This window comes from Gobio gobio (genome assembly GCF_949357685.1).
Source record: "Gobio gobio genome assembly, chromosome: 13".
Classification (NCBI taxonomy): Eukaryota; Metazoa; Chordata; class Actinopteri; order Cypriniformes; family Gobionidae; genus Gobio; species Gobio gobio.
In genome coordinates, this window is record NC_137106.1 from 32,192,065 (window position 1) to 32,215,883 (window position 23,819).

Genomic DNA, 23,819 nt, shown 5'->3' on the forward strand with positions numbered 1-23,819 from the left:
CAATTAAGATGCTGCATGTGTTTATCCAGTCTAATCGAAGTGTGCGTCTCTCCCCCGACTTTCCCAACAAAAATCCCGCCCCCTCTCAGAAAATACATAAAACTGACTTTAAATGCGTTTAAAAGTAGCCTATTAAAATGGTACAATGGCATTGCTCAGTTCAACGTTTTGGGAAATCTGGCATTTTGTCCCGCGTCAGCATTTATTCAAAAGTTAATAACGCTCAACATTCAAAAGGTAAATAAGGATTTATTGACGATCCGACCGACCGTGACCCGAATATCATTAAAAATATTTTTGGATGACTCGTAACCGCGGGTAACCGCGGGTGGCCGCGGGCACCCGCTCATTTTGGATCAACCCGCGCATCACTGGAGGGGACCCATTTCATTGATGCGCTGTAGAAAGAGCAGTCAGAGCACAGTTGAGATCGCATTACAGCACAGCCTATGGCTGAATCCTATAACGTTACCCTCATTCACTATTCCCTACGTTATCACATTTGAAGGAGTGAATGAAAACGTCCGTGAAGTTGGACAGCGTTGTGTGTACATCGGCTGTACACTCGTTATTGCGGTGCAATGTGGGATTGAATGAGTGCACTCAATAACGTCCACTAGGGTTTCGGACACCACTACAAAGCGCTGTCCCCTCTAAATAATGCCCTATTTGAGGTTATGGGGGCGATTTCGGATTCAGCCCTTGATTACAGCGGGGAATTCAAACTACACGCGGCGCGCGAGAGAGAGCGGTTTCTGCGCAGAGCGCCGTGATGAGATTAACAGCGTTCTCCACATGGATTATATAGACCGGAGCCAGCGCGATTAAGTTTTTAATGGACACATTTCATATACTCTACTGCTCTAGGCTAGACATGAACCAGAAGCGTGTATGCGCGCATATTTCATCACGTCTTATTCAAATGAAATGTATGCACTGATTACACTGATACAACCGTATGTCTAATCACGAACGCGCTGACACAATGGATTATTCTGCTACACAAAAGACAATGATGTAAATGAATAAATAAACTGACAATTCAAAGAAGAATGGGCCAAAAAGTATCTCCTTTATTCTTTCTATGTTAAACTGATGTGTGTCATTCGTTCAGAAAGTGCTCTCTTAAATGTATTGCAAATATCCGCGTTTCTCCTCGTTTTGGCAGTTTGTTGTTATATAGGATTAGATTTTTAAAATGCTTAAGGTGCACTCAACTCAGCTTTTAATATTCAGGTGTCTGTAAGTATGACTCTGAGTGTGTTGCAGGTCTTTGTTTTATTAGTTGTTGTCTCTCCACAGCATCATTTTGTGAGGCTTTGTAAACCAGGCCTATTAACTCTAGTGTGGAATTTTTCTTCAATATTCACTCATCATGACAGTAAAACAGGGCATTCTAGTCAATCTACTGCAGTATTTCCTCTCTCAATCAGTAGAAAATTTGATTAACACCCGTCATGCATAGGGGAAAAAATACCGTCATATACCGTGAAACCGATATAATTTAGAAAAATACCGTGATATACATTTTGGTCATACCGTTCAGGTATGTTCAGGGCATACCAGTTTTACAGACTCATGCCTTCAGATATTAAAGGCCATTTCAGGACAATCAAATTATAATCTCCCTTGACAGGCTGTTAACTACATTAGCAAGAATCTGTGAAATTGAAGCTATCCTTCTGAACATGCTAGATGCCATATGGGAATCTTATAAATAGCATTATATCAATGTTTGAGTCAGCTAAACAAATGTCCAAATTTATATCCAAATTTAATATAATTTATCCAAAACCGAAATGACTTCACTGTGAAAGTCCAATAAACTCATCACCAATGACCCATTTTCATCAGCAATATATATACACAAAATCAAACTTTAATTTAGAGTAACCCATAAGATAGTCTTATTGACTATGATCCCAGGAGGGAAACTGTATACTAGCATTAAATCAGATACAGTACGATGGCAGTTTCAGACCTACCTAATACATCGGCCGATATTCTTTATGTGTATATTATAGAACAGTCCCTGACAAGTCTTGTCGCTTGTGTACAAATTGACCTGAAGTGCAGCTGAAATATATTTCTAATAAAGATTTTTTACAAGAAATGGCTCATTTTAATCCCAACAGCTTTTGTAATCATGTTTCAGTGCAAAACGAAACTGTCAAAAAGTATTCTAATATTCACAGCTTGGTAAAGCCCATTGGGTCAATTTTTGCAAAGACATAAGTGTTGTCGCCTTGTCATATGAGCTTCACCTGTGACTAATAATGGATCAATTAGGTCTCAGGTGTGTATAAAAAGAACCCCAGTACACTAGACCTTCACATCAACTGCAACTAGACCTCTGCAAACATGCCTAAGATTCACCCTGAGACTAAAGTTTTGATTATCAAGAGGCTGAAGACCAGATCCACTGCTGATGTGGCAGACACCTTCAATGTGTCTCAGCGTCAAGTACAGAGGATTAAAAAAAGATTTGAAGAGACTGGAGACGTTTTTGACAAGCCCAGGTCAGGCAAGACAACTGCTCGAGAGGACCGTTTCTTGGCTCGAAAATCCAAGGCCAGCCCATTTTCCACTGCAGCAGAGCTCCACGAGACCTGGTCACCTGAAGTCCCTGTGTCAACCAGAACAGTTTGTCGGATTCTGTCTCGAAATGGCCTCCATGGTCGAATCAGTGCCCAGAAGCCAGAACTAAACAAAAGACAATTGAAAAACCGTGTGGCATTTGCCAAGGCCCACAGCCTACTAAAAGGATGGACGCTGGAAAAGTGGCAGAAGGTAGATTTTTCAGATGAATCTTCTGTTAAATTACACCACAGTCGCCGCAAATATTGCAGGAGACCTTCAGGAGCCCGCATGGATCCGAGATTCACCCAGAAAACAGTGAAGTTTGGAAGGCAACATCAATAGTCTAAAATATCAAGAAACCTTAGCTACCTCTTATATTCCCAACCATAAAAGAGGCCAAATTCTGCAGCAGGATGGTGCTCCATCGCATACTTCCATCTCCACATCAAAGTTCCTCAAGGCAAAGAAGATCAAGATGCTCCAGGATTGGCCAGCCCAGTCACCAGACATGAACATCATTGAGCATATGTGGGGTAGGATGAAAGAGGAAGCATGGAAGACGAAACCAAAGAATATTGATGAACTCTGAGAGGCATGCAAGACTGCTTTCTTTGCTATTCCTGATGACTTCATCAATAAATTGTATGAATCCTTGCCAAACAGCATGGATGCAGTCCTTCAAGCTCATGGAAGTCATACAAGATATTAAATTTGGATCTCACAGCACCACTACTTAATTTGCTGACATATTTTTGTATTTGCAGTAAATCTGTTCAATTTCTGCATAGGCGAATATCAAATATCACTTCATATTCTTCTTCGAAATATAGATTAACCCTTATTAAAGTGATTCAGTCAAGAGCCATGAGTGTGTTTTTTTTGTCTTTTGTTATCTTCGTCTTTGGTCATTGACCAGATTTTTTAATGTTTTCACTGTTATACGATAGGAGGTGCTACTATGCATCTCCTGAATGAGTACAGAATCTCCTGATCAAAACGCAGGCGAAGAAGAGGCAGGAAAGAGCGATATCTTAAAAGCAGATGCATATGAAAAATAACGTAATCATTAAACAGCATATAAATCAAAACTGCCTAAAGTTATTGAATGAAATGTCAAAGGACGAGTTATTGGACTGTGAAGCTTTGGGGGTGTTGATCAGTGCTGGGCACGTTACTTTAAAAAGTAATTAGTTATAGTTACTAGTTACATCTTACAAATAGTAACTGAGTTAGTAACTGAGTTACGTCATTATAAAAGTAACTAATTACCAGTGAAAGTAACTACTGTGTTACTTTTTTTTTTTTTTTCAAATGTTCAAATATGTCAAATAACTTGGATGCCCCCAATTTTAAATATGTTAAATGAATGAATTGGACACTAAATAGAATAAATTGCTATTATAAAACATTGTACATTAAATGTACACTATTGTAATGTTGCTGTGGGACAATGTGAGAGACACCTATCAAATGCAATATATTATTGTAAATATTATCAGTAGTATCACTACTATAGTGTAAATATTGTGTAAATAGTATCAGTACTTCTTTACTACTCTTCTGGTAGTGGAGCTCACGTTATCACCTGGGTTTTTAGCCACTAATGTTGTGGCTGTGATGATGTGAGGCTTCATTAGATTAGAAATACTGGCCACCGACGTGGAGAGACTCTTTCTTCCTGGGCATAAGCTGCACGTTACATAAACATTACCTTTCAACTCAACGAGGGAAAAGTAGCGCTTATACTTCCAGTTTGCGAAAACTACCTTTGAAGTCGTTGGACTGCCATCGCTGACTGTGCATATGCGTGTGCGTCATAGGTGTGTGTGTGTGTGTGTGTGTGTGTGTGTGTGTGTGTGTGTGTGTGTGTGTGTGTGAACTCAACCTATCAACCTCAACCTTGTCTCCCACCCACCAATCATCATCAGTTATGTGTAGCAACCCAACCCACCCCCCAACACGCATGGCGCGCGCACACACACACACACACACACACACACACACACACACACGCACGTTGCAGGTCCGACTGACAGAGAGCCTGTTGGGATGAAAACCGCTTCAGTGAGCTCAATTATAGTAACGCCGCATTTTTTTTCTCAGTAACGCTAACGCCGTTGTAACGGAAGAAACAGTAATTAGTTTGATTACTCGTTACTGAAAAAAGTAATTCCGTTAGTAACGCCGTTTATCTATAACGCCGTTATTCCCAACACTGGTGTTGATGGACTCCATCTGTGTTTTGATCATTGTTCTGAATCCCATTTGTTCATATCGGTGGCATTTACGGCATTGCCGATATATCTGCGATAGGCTCATATCGGCCGATAAAATCGGCAGACCAATAAATCGGTCAGGCTCTAGTTAAAATAGTAACACATTAAAGGTGTAGTGTGTGAATTTTAGCGGCATCTAGCAGTGAGGTTATGAATTGCAATCAAACTCCGCTCACCCCTCCCTTTTGAAGCACATAGAGAAGCTATGGGTGCCGACACAGGACAAAAATTGTCGTCGGAGAGTGCAGAGAGTGACTTGCGCTCTGTAGAGAAGTTTGTCCATTTAGGGCTACTGTAGAAACACGACGGCGCAAAAATGGCGACTTCACTGTAAGGGGACCCGCTTATGTAGATAGAAATTGCTCATTCAAAAAGGTAAAAACATAATAGTTCATTAAGTAATGTCTTTATACTCCACTGAAAACATAGTTATGTATATTATATTGCATTTCTGTCAATAGATCCTCATAAATACTACACACTGCACCTTTTAAGCAATGTAAAGGCAGACTAATAGATTAGTAGAAAAATATTCATAGCAAAATCTTTTTGAAATACTATTAAAATTATTGGTAAAAGTGAGGACTTGTAAATAATCCTAAATGTCTCACTGTACACTGCTATGGTGGAGCCGTTGCTTAGCCTACATTTGCACTTTACTAGAGCACCCTCAGAAATTTCAGAAGGAACCTCAGTGATTTGATTCTTGAACCAGGCCTGTGATCAATGAACACAAGATGAAGATGTACTAGTGACAACACGGCACTAATAAAGACACTTCCATGAGCTGGCAAGAAACTCTCTCACAGTGGCCATGTGCCATCAGGTCATCCTTAATGTTGAGTCCTGGGACTGGCTCAGGTCTCACTCTCAGCTTGGCTAGAGCCGTCACTCCGACAGCAACAGAAGGAAGAACCAGCAGCAGCATTCCCTCAAACACTACGTCAGCAGCAGACTGTTGCTGAAGCGGCTTTCTGTCCAATAAATAGATACTGAATAAAGTTTTGTAGATCAGTCAGCTGAAAGTTTATGATGCACTGACTAATGACAAACACAAGGCATGGCCTATAGCAACACACCCAATACGACAGCAGGCCAAAGCATGTCTGACTCTGAACCCACCAAAACTCTCCTGCTGACAACAACGGGGAAGTGGAAAGCATCAGAAGCTGACTCAGAAATCCTTGGAAAGGATGCACTCCAAAGCCACACTAGCTGTAACAACTTCCTGTTAGAGCAGGAAACAACTGGTTTCCTCCCAGCATTGGTGGCCAAAGTCCAATAAGGAGACCCATCTGGATTTACCACATCTAGCCATTCCAAAAATCAGAATTTCCTGCATGATGTCACTCAGTGACAGAGATAAGCACATGTAATGTTGGCAACAGCAACACACTGGAAAGACTGACAGAATCCTGAACACAATAACACAAATTCCAAGCGACTACAGCAAACAAAAGGCATCGGCAATGCCCCAAAGCACATTTCCATAATTATTTGCCTCAGTTTATGGAAGTAAAATTATTTACAATGCATGGTTCAGGAAGTTACATGAAACTATAACTATATTCTTCATGTCATGCGTGAAGGATGAGGTAATTGGCTACCCAACTAATGCAGGGAACTAGTAAAACATTAACTAGTTAAACCTCCATATCCCTTTATCCACCTAAAAGGTTTTGGGAAGTTCTTTTTACATAGTCTTAGGACTGAATATGAACATTTTCGAAGAAGGACCCAAACTCATTTGGCCATGGGAACCTGCTCGGTTATGCAACGTTGGCAATAGTCCATTCAGACTCCCTTCCTGCCTTTGTCCAAAATAGAGAGAGAGAGAGAGAGAGAGAGAGAGAGAGAGAGAGAGAGAGAGAGAGAGAGAGAGAGAGAGAGAGAGAGAGAGAGAGAGAGAGAGAGAGAGAGAGAGAGAGAGAGAGAGAGAGAGAGAGAGAGAGAGAGAGAGAGAGAGAGAGAGAGAGAGAGAGCGCAAGTAAAACAGAAAGTTAAGTGTCATTTAGTCTTTCAAATACAAGTTTTCTATTTCATACGACAGGACAGAAACAAAAGTCTGAAAGAAACGTCAAATTTGGAATATTACAGTAATGAAGGTCCTATAACAATTCCAACATTACAACTGGGAATTGTCCAAAAGGATATTTATGAGTCTGAAAGCTCACACAGGCTGTCAGCACACGTTCAGTGCTTGAGTCTTGTGACTGAATGTTACGCTCCAGTGGGACACGTGACCACGTCACTACAATGTAGCAAATATTTCATGCTTCACTGGATTTACCAAGACACATGTTCTCCCACGGCAAGACCTGCTTTAATGTCAGGCGTTCATGTGAGAGGCATGCATGCAAGTGATCATGCAAATAATCTTGGAGAAGAAGAAAAAGTGTAAAGAATATATATATATTTTTTTTACAACAGTAAGCATGTATAAAAATAATGGGAGATAAATAAATGGATGGAGTGAGACAAAGATTACACAGACTTCCCACTGTCATAGAAAACCTGGAAACGGGTAGTCGACATTAAACTTCAAGCAGTGTGACATGTTATCATTCAACTCAAACAACTCTTCTATAATCATCTATGTAATTACATGTATAAATATTTTGCACTTGTCACATTGTAGCCCATTTAAAGTGAACTAGTAAAGGAAGAAATTGATTAAAATGGCAAAAAAAAAACTAATATGCTAATGTTGAATAAAAAAAAGTTACATTTACATTACATGTCATCTGAACCAATCAAAGAAGTTTAGAAAATGTGAGATGACAGACAGACAGTGTTTGGAACAACATGAGGGTGAGTAAAAAAAGTGTCATGTCATGTCATTGTCACTTTAATGTCATGTCACAGTTTGTTTGTTTTGTTTAGTTTTTTTCATTAAGGGGTCATATCATGAAAAATCATGGCAAATAATGTGTGTAGATACACATATATAAATATTGACTGACAGACAGACAGACAGACAGACAGACAGACAGACAGACAGACAGACAGACAGATAGATAGATAGATAGATAGATAGATAGATAGATAGATAGATAGATAGATAGATAGATAGATAGATAGATAGCAGCTAGACTTTCTTAGAACTGTCAAAACCCATTACTGACCACAAGAATAAAAGGATGTGTCACAAAACCCATTAACCTGGCTAACTGACAGCATTTCTGAGGCACCACAGGAAGGATTCCAGCGTCTAGGAAAGCTCTACACCAGGTTTTGAAAGTCAACTTGTATGTATCGTGTGTACTGTGATATTAAGTGACAGAACTGAAACTCAACTCACCTCTCCGGTTCATGGGCCGGACTCGAAGCGCCACCTTCACATTGGAGCCGATCAAATTAGAGTCGCCCATGTTGTATGTCGATATATCCACGAGAAGACGTGTTATAAAACGACCGAAAAGCTTCCAGACAGTATCGAGTTCACAAAATAAAACTCATCTAGATATGCCTGTCACCGGAGTCCCGGATAATTCGAGATATCTGAAGCGTGTCGTGTCCAAAAATGGTCAGCATCGTTCTTAATGGGTTGCTTTTCTGCGTTTTGAACGGCACAGTAACACCATTGTCGTTTTACTAATGTAAAAGAAAAGTTTAGTGGAATGTCTTGACAGCTGGAGCTTTAGTTGGATCAAAAACAGAGTCGAGAGCAAAGCCAACTCCCTCCTGGATTCCTGTCACATTCACACTGGGTCAAACTGCAAATGTCAAGACTTTTGTCCAGCAGGAAACCAAGCAACTAATAAGTAAGCAGGGTTTAAATAATTCATGCCTGGCTATGACAGTCTAACTACCACATTTCGCTTGAATATGGACGTTTGAAAAACCGTTGCATTTAAAAAACAAACAAAAAACAAATAAATAATATATCCCTGAACTATGTAAATGTATTTAATTGGGTAAACTGCACTACATGCAGACCTGTATAGTGTTTATCCAAAAATATTAGATCATGTTTGCAGTACACAGGAATATTAGACGAAGGTTAGACTGTCAAACGCTGATTTGTCAATGTTGCACTTTTACATAATGGCAAACAGACCAGTTTAAGACAGTAAAAAAAAAATGAATGTAAATGTCAACGACAGTAAAAAACGTAAAAATCCTAATCCGACAGTTCCGAAAACCTAAATTAAATGGTAGAATATCCACAAGTATCTGATGCTGATTTGTTGAATTTTGGTTTCTTTTAAGGCTGGATCCAACTTCACGAGCTGATTAAAACAATGGTTCTGCTCTACATTCCCATCCAGCTCGGTAAATCTTCAGGGTTAATATCCAATATCACGGAGACAAGACACGCGTATTTCATAGAATTAGCGAACCTAAAAAAATGAAGACTGAAATGATTTAACGACTCCAGCGTGGATGTTACGGTCGTAATAAGGAGCCGCTTTATTTCATGACTGAGGAGCGTGAAGCCAGTGATGTTAACGGTTATCTATGACGCCCTGCGGAAGTTCGTATTTCAAAGTAAAAGTCCCTAAAATAGCAACAAAATAAAACCTATATTAATACAGTAAATCCATACATCCACCAATAATCATGATAATAATTATAACATTAAGCAACAAATCAACAGTCCTATAATAATATTACTATTATTATCATCATTAATATTATCATTAGAAGTAGTAGTAGTAGCAGTAGTCGTACTATAAGCTTTTTTCATTGCATGTAGATTTTTTGAGGCACCTAAAATTCTGCAGTCAGAACTGAATCCATTACCAATAAGACCATCTCTGTCATTACATCCATTTGCAATCAGCTGATCTCCAAGAACAGCCTCCGATGAGGAAGAGCTGATTATGTTCCTGCCTTCTTGATGAGGTCAGATATATTTCGGGAGTTTCCCATTTAAGTCCATCTTCTTCGTCGTATACAGACATTCGCTTTTATATTCTTATCCATATAAAGATGGATATCCCGAACGCTCACATAAACTCAGCTCAAAATAGCTTTGGAAATGGGTTCAATACTTATTTTATAGCAACTCACTTTAATTAATTTAATTTAACGGTTCCTGGGTCTAGTTCTTATTTGTTCATGTTGTACGACACCTGCTGGTCATATTAAGCAGTGGCACGTTGAACCACGCTTTCATTACAAATAGAAAGAGCATATAGAATATTTTAAATATATGTATGTATGTATGTATGTATGTATATATATATATATATATATATATATATATATATATATATATATATATATATATATATATATATATATATATATATATATATATATATATATATATATATATATATATATATATATATATATATATATATATATATATATATATATTCACCTAAAGGATTATTAGGAACACCATACTAATACTGTGTTTGACCCCTTTTCGCCTTCAGAACTGCCTTAATTCTACGTGGCATTGATTCAACAAGGTGCTGAAAGCATTCTTTAGAAATGTTGGCCCATATTGATAGGATAGCATCTTGCAGTTGATGGAGATTTGTGGGATGCACATCCAGGGCACGAAGTTCCCGTTCCACCACATCCCAAAGATGCTCTATTGGGTTGAGATCTGGTGACTGTGGGGGCCATTTTAGTACAGTGAACTCATTGTCATGTTCAAGAAACCAATTTGAAATTATTCGAGCTTTGTGACATGGTGCATTATCCTGCTGGAAGTCGCCATCAGAGGATGGGTACATGGTGGTCATAAAGGGATGGACATGGTCAGAAACAATGCTCAGGTAGGCCGTGGCATTTAAACGATGCCCAATTGGCACTAAGGAGCCTAAAGTGTGCCAAGAAAACATCCCCCACACCATTACACCACCACCAGCCTGCACAGTGGTAACAAGGCATGATGGATCCATGTTCTCATTCTGTTTACGCCAAATTCTGACTCTACCATCTGAATGTCTCAACAGAAATCGAGACTCATCAGACCAACATTTTTCCAGTCTTCAACTGTCCAATTTTGGTGAGCTTGTGCAAATTGTAGCCTCTTTTTCCTATTTGTAGTGGAGATGAGTGATACCCGGTGGGGTCTTCTGCTGTTGTAGCCCATCCGCCTCAAGGTTGTGCGTGTTGTGGCTTCACAAATGCTTTGCTGCATACCTCGGTTGTAACGATTGGTTATTTCAGTCAAAGTTGCTCTTCTATCAGCTTGAATCAGTCGGCCCATTCTCCTCTGACCTCTAGCATCAACAAGGCATTTTCGCCCTCAGGACTGCCGCATACTGTATGTTTTTCCCTTTTCACACAATTCTTTGTAAACCCTAGAAATGGTTGTGCGTGAAAATCCCAATAACTGAGCAGATTGTGAAATACTCAGACCGGCCCTTCTGGCACCAACAACCATGCCACGCTCAAAATGGCTTAAATCACCTTTCTTTCCCATTCTGACATTCAGTTTGGAGTTCAGGAGATTGTCTTGACCAGGACCACACCCCTAAATGCATTGAAGCAACTGCCATGTGATTGGTTGATTAGATAATTGCATTAATGAGAAATTGAACAGGTGTTCCTAATAATCCTTTTAGGTGAGTGTATATACAGTGGGGCAAAAAAGTATTTAGTCAGCCACCAATTGTGCATGTTCTCCCACTTAAAAAGATGAGAGAGGCCTGTAATTTTCATAGGTTACACTTCAACTATGAGAGACAGAATGAGAAAAAGAAATCCAGAAAATCACATTAATTTATCACAAGAATTTATTTGCAAATTATGGTGGAAAATAAGTATTTGGTCACCTACAAAAAAGCAAGATTTCTGGCTCTCACATACCTGTAACTTCTTCTTTAAGAGGCTCCTCTGTCCTCCACTCCTTACCTGTATTAATGGCACCTGTTTGAACTCATTATCAGTATAAAAGACACCTGTCCACAACCTCAACAGTCAGACTCCAAACTCCACTATGGCCAAGACCAAAGAGCTGTCAAAGGACACCAGAAACAAAATTGTAGACCTGCACCAGGCTGGGAAGACTGAATCTGCAATAGGCAAGCAGCTTGGTGTGAAGAAATCAACAGTGGGAGCAATTATTAGAAAATGGAAGACATACAAGACCACTGATAATCTCCCTCTATCTGGGGCTCCACGCAAGATCTCACGCCGTGGGGTCAAAATGATCACAAGAACGGTGAGCAAAAATCCCAGAACCACACGGGGGGACCTAGTGAATGACCTGCAGAGAGCTGGGACCAAAGTAACAAAAGCTACCATCAGTAACACACTACGCCGCCAGGGACTCAAATCCTGCAGTGCCAGGCATGTCCCCCTGCTTAAGCCAGTACATGTCCGGGCCCATCTGAAGTTTGCTAGAGAGCATTTGGATGATCCAGAAGAGGATTGGGAGAATGTCATATGGTCAGATGAAACCAAAATATAACTTTTTGGTAAATACTCAGCTTGTCGTGTTTGGAGGAGAAAGAATGCTGAGTTGCATCCAAAGATCACCATACCTACTGTGAAGCATGGGGGTGGAAACATCATGCTTTGGGGCTGTTTTTCTCCAAAGGGACCAGGACGACTGATCCGTGTAAAGGAAAGAATGAATGGGGCAATGTATCGTGAGATTTTAAGTAAAAACCTCCTTCCATCAGTAAGGGCATTGAAGATAAAACGTGGCTGGGTCTTTCAGCATGACAATGATCCCAAACACACCACCCGGGCAACGAAGGAGTGGCTTCGTAAGAAGCATTTCAAGGTCCTGGAGTGGCCTAGCCAGTCTCCAGATCTCAACCCCATAGAAAATCTTTGGAGGGAGTTGATAATCCGTGTTGCCCAGCGACAGCCCCAAAACATCACTGCTCTAGAGATCTGCATGGAGGAATGGGCCAAACTACCAGCAACAGTGTGTAAAAACCTTGTGGAGACTTACAGAAAACGTTTGACCTCTTTCATTGCCAACAAAGGGTATATAACAAAGTATTGAGTTTAACTTTTGTTATTGACCAAATACTTATTTTCCACCATAATTTGCAAATAAATTCTTTAAAAATCAGACTGTGATTTTCAGGATTTTTTTTCTCATTCTGTCTCTCATAGTTGAAGTGTACCTATGATGAAAATTACAGGCCTCTCTCATCTTTTTAAGTGGGAGAACTTGCACAATTGGTGGCTGACTAAATACTTGTTTGCCCCACTGTATATATATATACAGTGGGGTTAACAGTTATAAGGTTGTTATAACTGTTATAAGGTTAACAGTTTGTAATATTAAAATAGGGGGATTTATATGTCAGATGCGACCAGAAGAGGCTTTTCTATAGTGTAGATTTAAAGTTATATTTATTTGAGATAATTATTTGTTGTCTTGTCCAACAGTTTATTGGTTATGTAATACATTTATACCCCACTAGAGGATGCTGCATTCTCAAATAAAACCAGCCAAATTCACTTTTGTGATACCAAAGGATATTAATGTAGTACATTTTCCACAAGTTCTAAATTTATATTATTAAATTATTATTCACTTATATAAAAACTATTGTTTTGAAAAGTGAGCAGGAATATATTGTCAAAAAAGTTTGGTCAAGATTTGTCACTAAGTTTGCTCGAAGCCGAGTCACTACAATCACACCCACTGCACTTACATGTCTGTAACTGAAAGGTCATGGTCCACCCTATACACAAAGGTTTAATTTGACTGTCCTTTAAGTAAAAGAAAAAAGTTGTGTGCACATGTTTAGGCCTATTCATCAGTGTTGAAGTGAAAACATGTCTGCTCAAGAACATGGAGAAAACCCAACACAATTAATACAGCTGAAATGCAAATACAATTTGACGTTTGCTGATTGTATCATTTATTTAGAGTTGCCGCAATTGTGCAATTATTGGCAAAGACCCTATTAAAGTCTAAATTAGATTTAGATCAGCTTACGGAACAAATCACATACATTAATCACAAGGTACGCAAAATTCCACAGAGAAATTGAATCCTCGTGGGGTTTTTTTCAGCATCATTGCAGTCTGGGTACATACAGTGCACTTTGAAGCTTGGTAATTTAGTGTAAATGTTAGAGCGTGAGGGGTCTGACGGGGCCTGAGAGGGAACTCCTGTGATCTGTGTGGCTACAAGAGGAGGGGCCTTCCAGGGGAAAGGGCATCTGCTTTGAATCCCACCCTGCGGGCAGCCTACACCCCACTGTTATGCTTTCTCCTCCTATCAGACCTGAAGATACATAAGATCAGCAAACCACATCCACTTCAGACCAATATTAATGAGCTCAGTTCCATTGCATTACTATGAACAAATATTTGTTTATTGTATAAGGTTAGGCAAACCTGTGTTAAATAACATAATAGTCACACACTATTACAGTTTGGTTCATTTCTCGAACCATCCTTAAAATTTGAAAACCAGTAAATGCATTTCTCGAACCAATTTAAATGATGACAATGGTTGGAAATGCACAAGACTGCAATATTTCCTGTATGGCATATATCAATTTTAACTACAAATTGACACATTACTGTTGAGACGCGAAGGCTGAGGATCCAAGCACAGCTTTATTAAGGGGTAATCCACAATCGTAGACAAAAAACAGGCAAAAAGTCATACACAGACAAGCAGTCCAAACAGGCAAACAAGACAGGAGAGACAGGCAAAAGGGTAATCCACAGAATGGGCAAGTAATCCAAAACCAAGAGACAAGAAACCAGGGAAAACGCTCAGAAATGCAGTAATACAACAAACAAGACTTTGCAGTGAATGACAGGGTGAACAGGCTAGATATAGGCAGAGGTAAAGTGGTAAATCAGACACAGGCGTAAACAATGAGTGCTTAGTCAGATGACCACCATGGCGGAGCAGACGACCACCACAGCAGTACCGATGGGCTTGAAGACCCCCACGGTGGAGATGACCACCACAGCAGTGCAGATGGTCTTTAAGAATCCCATGTCGGAGCAGACGACCACCGCAGCTGACTAGATGGGCTAGAACAGTGGTTCCCAAACCTGTCCTGGAGGACCACCAGCACTGCACATTTTGTATGTCTCCCTCATCAAACACACCTGATTCAACTCATGAGCTCATTAGTAGAGACTACAAAACATGAAATGGGTGTGTCAGATATAGGGAGACATACAAAATGTGCAGGGCTGGTGGTCCTCCAGGACAGGTTTGGGAACCACTGGGCTAGAAGACCCCACGGCGGAGCAGGTGGCCCGGCCAGAGCACTTTCTGGACTCGGAGACGGAGTCTTCTCTGGACTCGGGACTGGAGACGTAGTCCTCTCTGTACTCGGGACAGAAGACGTAGTCCTCTCTAGACTCGGGACTGGAGACGGAGTCAGGCAGGCGGCCAGGGCAGGATGCCGGGACTGGAGACTGGAGATGGGGTCCTCTCTGGTATCAGTATATGGTATATTGATTTCCAGAGAGTGGACAGGATTCACGGTTACACTTTTACTGTTGGTCTGTCAAAAAAAATTACAGTACAATGTCATTGCGATATATACAAGAACAAGACAAGACTATTTATATATACAGCATTTTTTAGAGTGTATGTATACGTGTGTTTGTGTGACTTGTATCTACAGTAAAGTGTATTTACTGTAATAATGCTACTGTAATATGAATTACAGTTTTTCTCAGTTGCTTTGGTACATTTCTCAAAACTACTTGTTCAACCTCCACATCACCTAGTCACTTGTGCACATCATAAAGCAATTTCTCATCATTCTTAACAAATTGCAAATGCTTTGGTACATTCATGCCGCTGATTATGTACAATTGTCTGTTGTTTCCTACATTATCAATGGCTTATGTCATGTTGATCAAAATATATTATACTGGTTCTCTGTTGAATAGTCTTACACCTCAAAACAAAAGCATTAGATCATTGCATTAGTCATTAAATACAAAATGGTTGAACTAGTTGTCATGAACTGTCAACCATATTTTCTATACATTTCTATTAGATCCTTTTTTTCTTTTTTTTTTGTATATGTGCCAGGGCTAAATTGATAAATTCTGGAGGAGAGTTTTGAATTTCACTAATGAAGGGAAACATCATTAGATCAACAAATGATCAACAAGTTCTGTAAAATAGCTCAGAGGTGCATCTCATGAAGCTCAGTTTGGAAAGCATAGACAGAGCACAACACAGTGTTACACATTCTGACAATGGAAGAACAACAAGGAAACAAACATGCAGTGTCAACAGCCGGGAAGAAGAAGAGGAGTAAGGATGCCTGGTGGAAGAGTCTGGAGGAAAAACAGTGGAAGAGGTAGAAGAGGCCAAGATTGTAGACATATTTTATTTGACTATTGTGGCCCATGTTCTCAATGTTCGAGGTGGGTCTAAAGGTGCATCTGAATATTGGGAGAACAACTTTGTCCTCAATTATTCAAACGTTTGTTGACAGAACAGGGAGCCCGATCGCATGAAATGTGGAATGTATACGCCAAAATGAGTTTTGGCATGCATATGGTACACAGTTTTTTTGCGTGCGTATGATACGCACTTTATGGCGTAGCCCCCCCCCCCCCCCCCCCGCAATGAAATCGCAATGACATTGTACTGTACTTTGTTGACAGACCAACAGTAAGTAACTGTGAATCCTGTCCAGTCTCTTGCAATCAATATCCCACATAGAGTAATGTGTACAATTACTCTATGTACTGTTAAAATGTATATGTGCTATGCAGTTAAAGTGCAGTCTTGTGCATTTTCATTCATTGTCATCAAAATCGTAGCTGTTATATTGACATATTGATATTGACAACATGACTAAGCATTTTGGCTATCTTGTTTATGATGACACTAATATGTTCATTGACATAAATACTTACTTTTTAGAGATGAACTAAGGATTTTGGGAAAGTTACAGACTTTTGCAGGTAATCATTGTGAGGTGCTGTTTGTATGAAGTGTTTTGAGAAATGCACTTATTGGTTTGCAAATATGGATGATTCAACAATGTACCAAAGCGACTGAGAAAAACTAAGTATTAGAATCCAGTGCACATTGATGAAACGCAAACCTGTTCTGTTCTGCACTCTTCGTCCACAATATAGTCCTTATTTCATCAGAAACGTGCCTTATCTTCCTCTTCCACTGTTTTGCCTCTCTACCCTTCCACCACATCCTTACTCCTCTTCTTCCCAGCTGTCTGAAACTGTTTGTTTCACTGAAAAAAAAATGTCACTGTTTCCACAAACTGTTTTCTACATTGATAATAATAAGAAATCCTTCTTGAGCCCATAAATCAGCATATTAGAATGATTTCTGAAGGATCATGTGACACTGAAGACCAGAGTAATGATCAGGGATGTGGACTCGAGTCACATGACTTAGACATGGACTCGAGTCCCAAATTGGATGACTTGCGACTCGACAATGACTCACGACTTTACTGGGACTTGAGCCCTCTGACTTGGAAAGACTTGACCTAACTTCTAAATGGTCAAAGAATTGTAATCATCACTGTAGGATTGTCTCCGCAGAACATGATCACACCGCTAAGATTAGCGCTGCTTTCACACTTTTGGCACTGAGCCAGGCACTCGTCAGTTGCCATTTATCACAACTGTACAGTGTTTTCAACCATATTTTTTTTCTTCAGGTATTTAAATACACAAGTACTAGCAAACCATTTACCATTTGAAAAAAAAAAAAAAAAACATGGATGTCTGCATGTTTCCTCTCTCAGTAAAAAGTAAAGTAGCAGTTATTTTTTATGCATCTGTGTTTCTCACGTTTTTCTTAATCTGTTTATTTGAGGTTCCAAATAATGGGCAGACAAATTCTCTCTCATGTACACATACAAAGTGAATAGCAGTTATTTCTATGAAATTTAGTTTTTGTTACTCTCAGTTAGCAATATATTAGTTTTTTCTCACTGCTTTTCCTTATTTTGTCACACATAAGCACAATCCCTAAATTGAACCGATGGGTGCCCTTGGTGAAAATTGTTTATACCTCATCTCACAAGAAATTGAGCTGTTAAATCATAAACATATTTTAAATGCCTTCCTGATTTAAATATACGTTTCTACTGCGACACTAATTTGTGATAAAAATCACTGATTACTTGTTTAAGACTTGAAGCTTACAGTTTTTTTCAGTCGCTTTGGTACATTTCTCAGATCAGAATTGAAATTCTCAAAACTACCTGTTCAATCTTCACATCATTGCGTCACTTGTGCACATCAAAAAAGCAGTTTCTCATTTCTTTTAATAATTTGCAAGTGCTTTGGTACATCCATGCAAATGATTATGTACATTATCTGCTGTTTCCTACATTATCAATTGCTTATGTCATGTTGATCAAAATGTATTATACTGGGTCTCTGTTGAATAGTCTCACCCCACACAACATTTAGGCATTAGTTCACAAAATGGTTGAACAAGTTGTCATAATATGTCAAGCATATTTCTATACATTTCCATTAGACGTTCAAATTTCTACTTTTGTTTTTCTTTGTGCTATGCAGTGCTGTCTTTTCCTTTCTGTATCGCAATGACATGGTCTGGCAACAAATTACAGTACAAACAGTAAAAGCGTAAATGTGAATCTTGTCCAATCTCTTGCAATCAAACTCTTACATGCACTACGGTGTAACCTACACTTTACAATAATTGTCTTAATAAACTTTAGCCATAGTTAACATCAGAACATCTCTCCAGAGTACACTATTATATTGACAACATGACTAAGCAATTTGACCGTACACAATGACTTGTCATTCTGATGGCACGGACATGTTCATTGACACAGATATTTACTTTTGAGAGATGAACTAAGGATTTTGAGCAAGAGACTGGCTTTTACAGGTAATCCATCGTGTTTTGCTATTTGTACGAATTGTTTTGAGAAATGCACTTACTGTTTTGCAAATGTCGAGGATGATTCGAAAATGTACCAAAGCGACTGAGAAAAACTGTAAAGTTGAGGATTTGCAACTTGACTTGGACTTGTCTATCTTGACTCGGTACTTGACTCTTGGCTTGAATGTAAAGACTCGAGACTTACTTGTGACTTGCAAAACAATGACTTGGTCCCACCTCTGGTAATGATGCTGAAAATTCAGCTTTGCCAACACAGGAATACATTGTTAAATTTAAATGGAAAACAGATATTTTTTATTGAATTAATATTTCATCATATAAATACAGCCTTGTTGAGCAGAAGAGAATTCTTTAAAAAAAAATTAAAAATCTTACCAACCCCAAACTTTTGAATGGTAGCCCACTTATAATTCAAAAGTTCCAAACTATATAGAATAGAGAATTGAGGGTGGGCTATTTTGACATGGGCCACATAGCAACCACCTACAACACTCTAGTAACAGCATAGCAATGTCCTAACAACCATTCAGAACAGCTTGGCAACCACATACAGTAGCAACAGAATGCCAAACATGGTGGCTAAATTTGCATGGACTATTAACATTTAATTAGCCCATAGGAAAAATTTAAAAAATATTGTTTTTTTTTTTGCATACTACAAGCTAGTTATTAACTCATTTTTTTTTTGCTAACATTGTTTTTCCACACATTAAACGTTGCTCGGTCATGATGATTTAACTTAATAGCTTGATTCTGAATTAGATAAACCATCAACTGTCAATAACAAACAACTGTAAACACCCGCAATGGGAACTTTATGTTGTCTTCTCCTCGACTTAATTCATCTTTTTATGAAGGGCGATAAGGGACAGTATTCTGTGTAGGCGAAGGTCTTCTGGATTACTGGCCCCAAAGGCGGCTTATCGTGGGGGTTCGTTAAGATGACACGATTAAGATAATTGTTCCGGCAGCTAATCAGACGGAAGCGTGGCAGGCAGAGGGTTCGATTTCAGGGACGACACTTATCTTTACAGAGAGGGTTCAAAGGGGGTAGGTGGCATGGGTAATCAATTAACTGTTCCCCAGGCTTAGAGAAGTGCAGTCTTATGAATGGTCCTGTCGACAACCTTACAGAGAGGACAAGATCTAAAGCCGAACATCTGATGATGAGTGCAAATGTTCTCAAATTTGGGTATAATTACTTTTCACGCTTTCATAAGTGTGATTGTTTGCACTATCGACATAAATGTAACACTTCATCAAATATTTTGCTGTGCCCAAAATAGACCTGAAATCACAGTAAGCATGAATCATAAACCTGAGTAGGTTAAACCAGCGGTAAAAAGATGGAAATATACATCAGCAGTTTTTCAAGAATAAACTCCAAATTAAATGCAGTCTCCTGCCCTTCTTGTCCCGTAGAGAACGCAGACGAAGCTGCGCTGCTCCATGTGTTAGATGACTCATGCTATGCAAAAGCAGGATTAGTTGATGGGAAATGGGTTTCCGGAAAATCAGAGGTGAGCAACCATCTTCTCTCACTCAGCACGATGTTTCATTTCTCAGCTTTGTCTTCTCTAAAGTTGTTTTACACAAATTATAGCCTGAACACAAAAGAGACATCAATGTTAGGGAGGTGATAGATCGATATGGGAGAAAAAGGATGGATGGATGGATGGATGGATGGATGGATGGATGAACAATGAATAGCCTCCAGCATTTGGGAGAACAATCTCACAAAAAACATCAAGAGATGCCTGGAACATATTTCACTGCCAAATCTAAAAAAATAAATAAAAAAAAACTTATTTTACAGACATTTTTTATTTAATTAATGTATTTATATAGTGCTTTATACAACACATATAGTGTCAATGCAGCTTCACATTAATAAAAATAGTAAAATAACAGTCTTAACAGTATAAAACAAATTAATTTTTAACAGTATTTTAAAGGGGGGTCTAATGCTATTTCATGCATTCTGACTTACACTGTTAAAGAGTTGGATTCTCATGCTAAACATGGTCGAAATTGCAACAACAAAAAAATTTGTGCCAAATACACTCCTTCAGGATTCGAACAAGTTTCAGGAATTTTTTTTGAGTATGGCCCTGTATGAAGTCAAGGGCGGAATTGCTTGTATGGGGACTTCTTTCGGATGAGCGCGTGCACACATCAACCAGAGCAAGAGCATGTCCATTACATCAACGAGCATTGTTCGCTTACCAGAGTCGTCGGCAGTGCTGTCATTTTGTTTTTTTGACCACGAAATCAACAATGTCACTAAAGAAGACAAGATAACCTTGTTCAGCTTCCCAAATAACCCTGAGTTACGGAAACAGTATATGCAGTTTGTTTTTCCAGAACATCAACAGAGTTCTGCAAGTGTGTTTGTTTGTTCCGATCATGAGTCGAAACCGCAAGTGGCGAGTGAAACTGCATCAAATGTTTGTGTTTTGTTGGAAATCGGCACGCAAGTGCAAATAATGTAAACAACACAAACGTATAGTTAATCGAAAGTTATCCAGGGAGTGTATGTGTGCTCGAGATTCTTTTGCTCCGCCTTCATGAGTTCGGCTGTTTTCGGCAAGCATCGGTACAGTCTTTTATAAATATAATAAAACTATAGACTCTTCATGGATATGAAGGATGCAATACTACTACTTGAGTATGGGTACTCAAGATTAACATGAGATTGGCAGAAACTGTGTGTTATGCCCCCTTTAACAGTATTTTAGCTGTAAAGCAGCTCTATAGAAATAGTGTCATTATCCAGCTAAATTTAGGGTGCTTTCACACCTGCCTCATTTAGTTCGGTTGAATCGTACTAGAGTTTGTTTTCCCCTTTGGTGTGGTTCGTTTGGTCAGGTGTGAAAGCAGCAGTTGCACTCGGGTGCGCACCAAAAGCGGACCAAACAAGCGTACCGAGACCTCCATGAAGAGGTGGTCTCGGTATGCTTTCAAACGAACTCTGGAGCGGTTCGTTTGTGGTGAGAACGTGATCCGACCCAACTGCAAAAAGTACTGATCATTTTTGGACTACCAGCTGCCGTAGTCAATGCATTATGTGATGAGGAAGTGTTTGTTGACAGTTTGGACTTTAGCATGGCAGCTCGCGGACAAAGTTGGAGTAGTGAGGAGGTGCGGAGTCTCATAGAAATTTGTTCTTATGACCATATTAGGTCCCAACTTTCGAAAACTCACAAGAACAGCGTGATCTTCGCTTGAAGTGACGAGCGAAGCGTGTTCGCAGTGCATTAGAGCGTTGTTTTAAAGCCGCATCCGCGCTTCATTATAGAAATGTATTTTTGCATATTGGGGTATATAAAAACAATGTAATAGATTATGGCCAGGGACAAAACCAGCCCAATTAAACCTGTTGGTTGGAGCTAAACTCTGCAGGACAGCGGCCCTCCAGGACCGAGTTTGGAGACCCCTGAGTTTGAAGATCAAGGTAAATTGTAGGCCTACTCAATTTGTCTTCTGGGAAACATGCAATAATCTTCTGTTGCTTCTGAAGGGCAGTACTAAATTAAAAAAACAATTATATTTCAACAACATAAGAAAAATTTGGACATCTTCATCCTGCTCAAAAGTTTTCACCACCGGCTCTTAATGCATCGTGTTTCCTTCTGGAGCATCAGTGAATGTTTCAACCTTTTTTTAATAGCTGTGTTTGAGTCCCTCAATTATCCTCAGTGTGAAAAGATGGATCTCAAAATCATACAGTCACTGAAAAGGTTCAAATATGGAAAGGATGCTGGAAAACTGAACTGAGTTTGAGGGACCTGGAGGATTTGTCTGAAAAACATTGGGCAGTTTAACTGCACAGGACAAACAAGGGACTCGAACAACCATCACAAAACAAAAAAACAGCCGTGGATCATTCAGGGAATGACACTCAGTATTGAGAATCAATGGTTCATAAACTTTTGAATGGAGTATATTTTAATCAATTCAGCTATTTTTACAGGTATTTCTTGTGGACTAGATGTAAACATTTTTTTATGTAAAATTTCTTATTCAGGACAGCTCAAAAAAAAAAGCATTTTGTATGTCTTTTATTTTGTTAAAATTATTCACATTTTCACAGATTCTGCAAGTAGTTCACATACTTTTTCTTGCAACTGTATATATATTTATGTATTTTATTTTATTTTTTGTGGTGCAATATGGCCTAGACATTTCCAGTTTTCCATTGGAAATTCAATTCTGAGGTTTGTGTTCGATGCATTAAAACATCCGCTGCATTAGTGAATTTCAAAAGGGATGCCATACACACAGAGCTCTCAGTGGTGCAGGTGTATCGCTGTGTTTTTATGGTCCCTTTCTAATGAGTCCTGTGGCAGAATATTGTTTCACATTATGCGGGAGTCAAATGAATTGAGCACGTTTATGGGGAGGAGTCATTGCCTATGACAAAGAACCTCATCTGGGCCTTTACCATACGCAAAATGACTCAAATTAGATTGTGGGTGATGTAAGCTCTACTAAATTCAGTGAGTAGCCCTCTGGGTACTTTTCTTATTCTGGTGATATTGAATGAGGTGATGGAGAGTGTGATTTGTGTGATTTGATATTTGGCATATAAGAGTTGGACTATCAAATGTACAGTCAACAGCAAGTTCCCATTCCAATGCCAAATATACATAATATTTACCAGATTTTTTTTTAAACAAACGTGCTACAGTAAATTTAAAAATCATATTTGAAAATAATAAGTACAACAGTGAATTTTATTAGCACTATTCTGTTTGACATTTCTTTTTCAAAACAAGTTTTTTACCAAACATTCTAAATGTTGAATATATATATATATATATATATATATATATATATATATATATATATATATATATATATATATATATATATATATATATATATATATATATATATATATATATATATATATATATATATACATATACACACACACACACACACACACACACACACACACAGACATAAACAAATACATTTGTTAAATAACTTTACTTTTTACAAGTTCAGTGTCCTCTTCGTTTCATCAGTATAAGTCATGGGGACACAAACAGAGCACAAATGGCAACATTTCCCGTGAATGACCAAAGAGCAGATGCAGTATCAAAGCCCATAAGAGCCTCGTGTCAATTGAAAGTAGCTCTGGAAATTCACTTTTGTCCTGGAAA

General features: G+C 38.9%; 1 protein-coding gene across 5 annotated transcripts in view; it reads right to left on the reverse strand.

The window, feature by feature from the left end:
• kif13ba (kinesin family member 13Ba) overlaps positions 1 to 9,289 on the reverse strand; it is a 66,537-nt gene extending 57,248 nt beyond the window's left edge. For all 5 annotated transcript variants that reach the window (XM_079832864.1, XM_079832862.1, XM_079832863.1 and 2 more), the window contains exon 1: positions 8,158 to 9,289. In XM_079832864.1, coding sequence (XP_079688990.1) covers positions 8,158 to 8,227 — 70 coding nt within the window. In that variant the 5' untranslated portion in view covers positions 8,228 to 9,289. The remainder of the gene's footprint in view (positions 1 to 8,157) is intronic.
• Between the last annotated feature and the right edge of the window lie 14,530 nt (positions 9,290 to 23,819).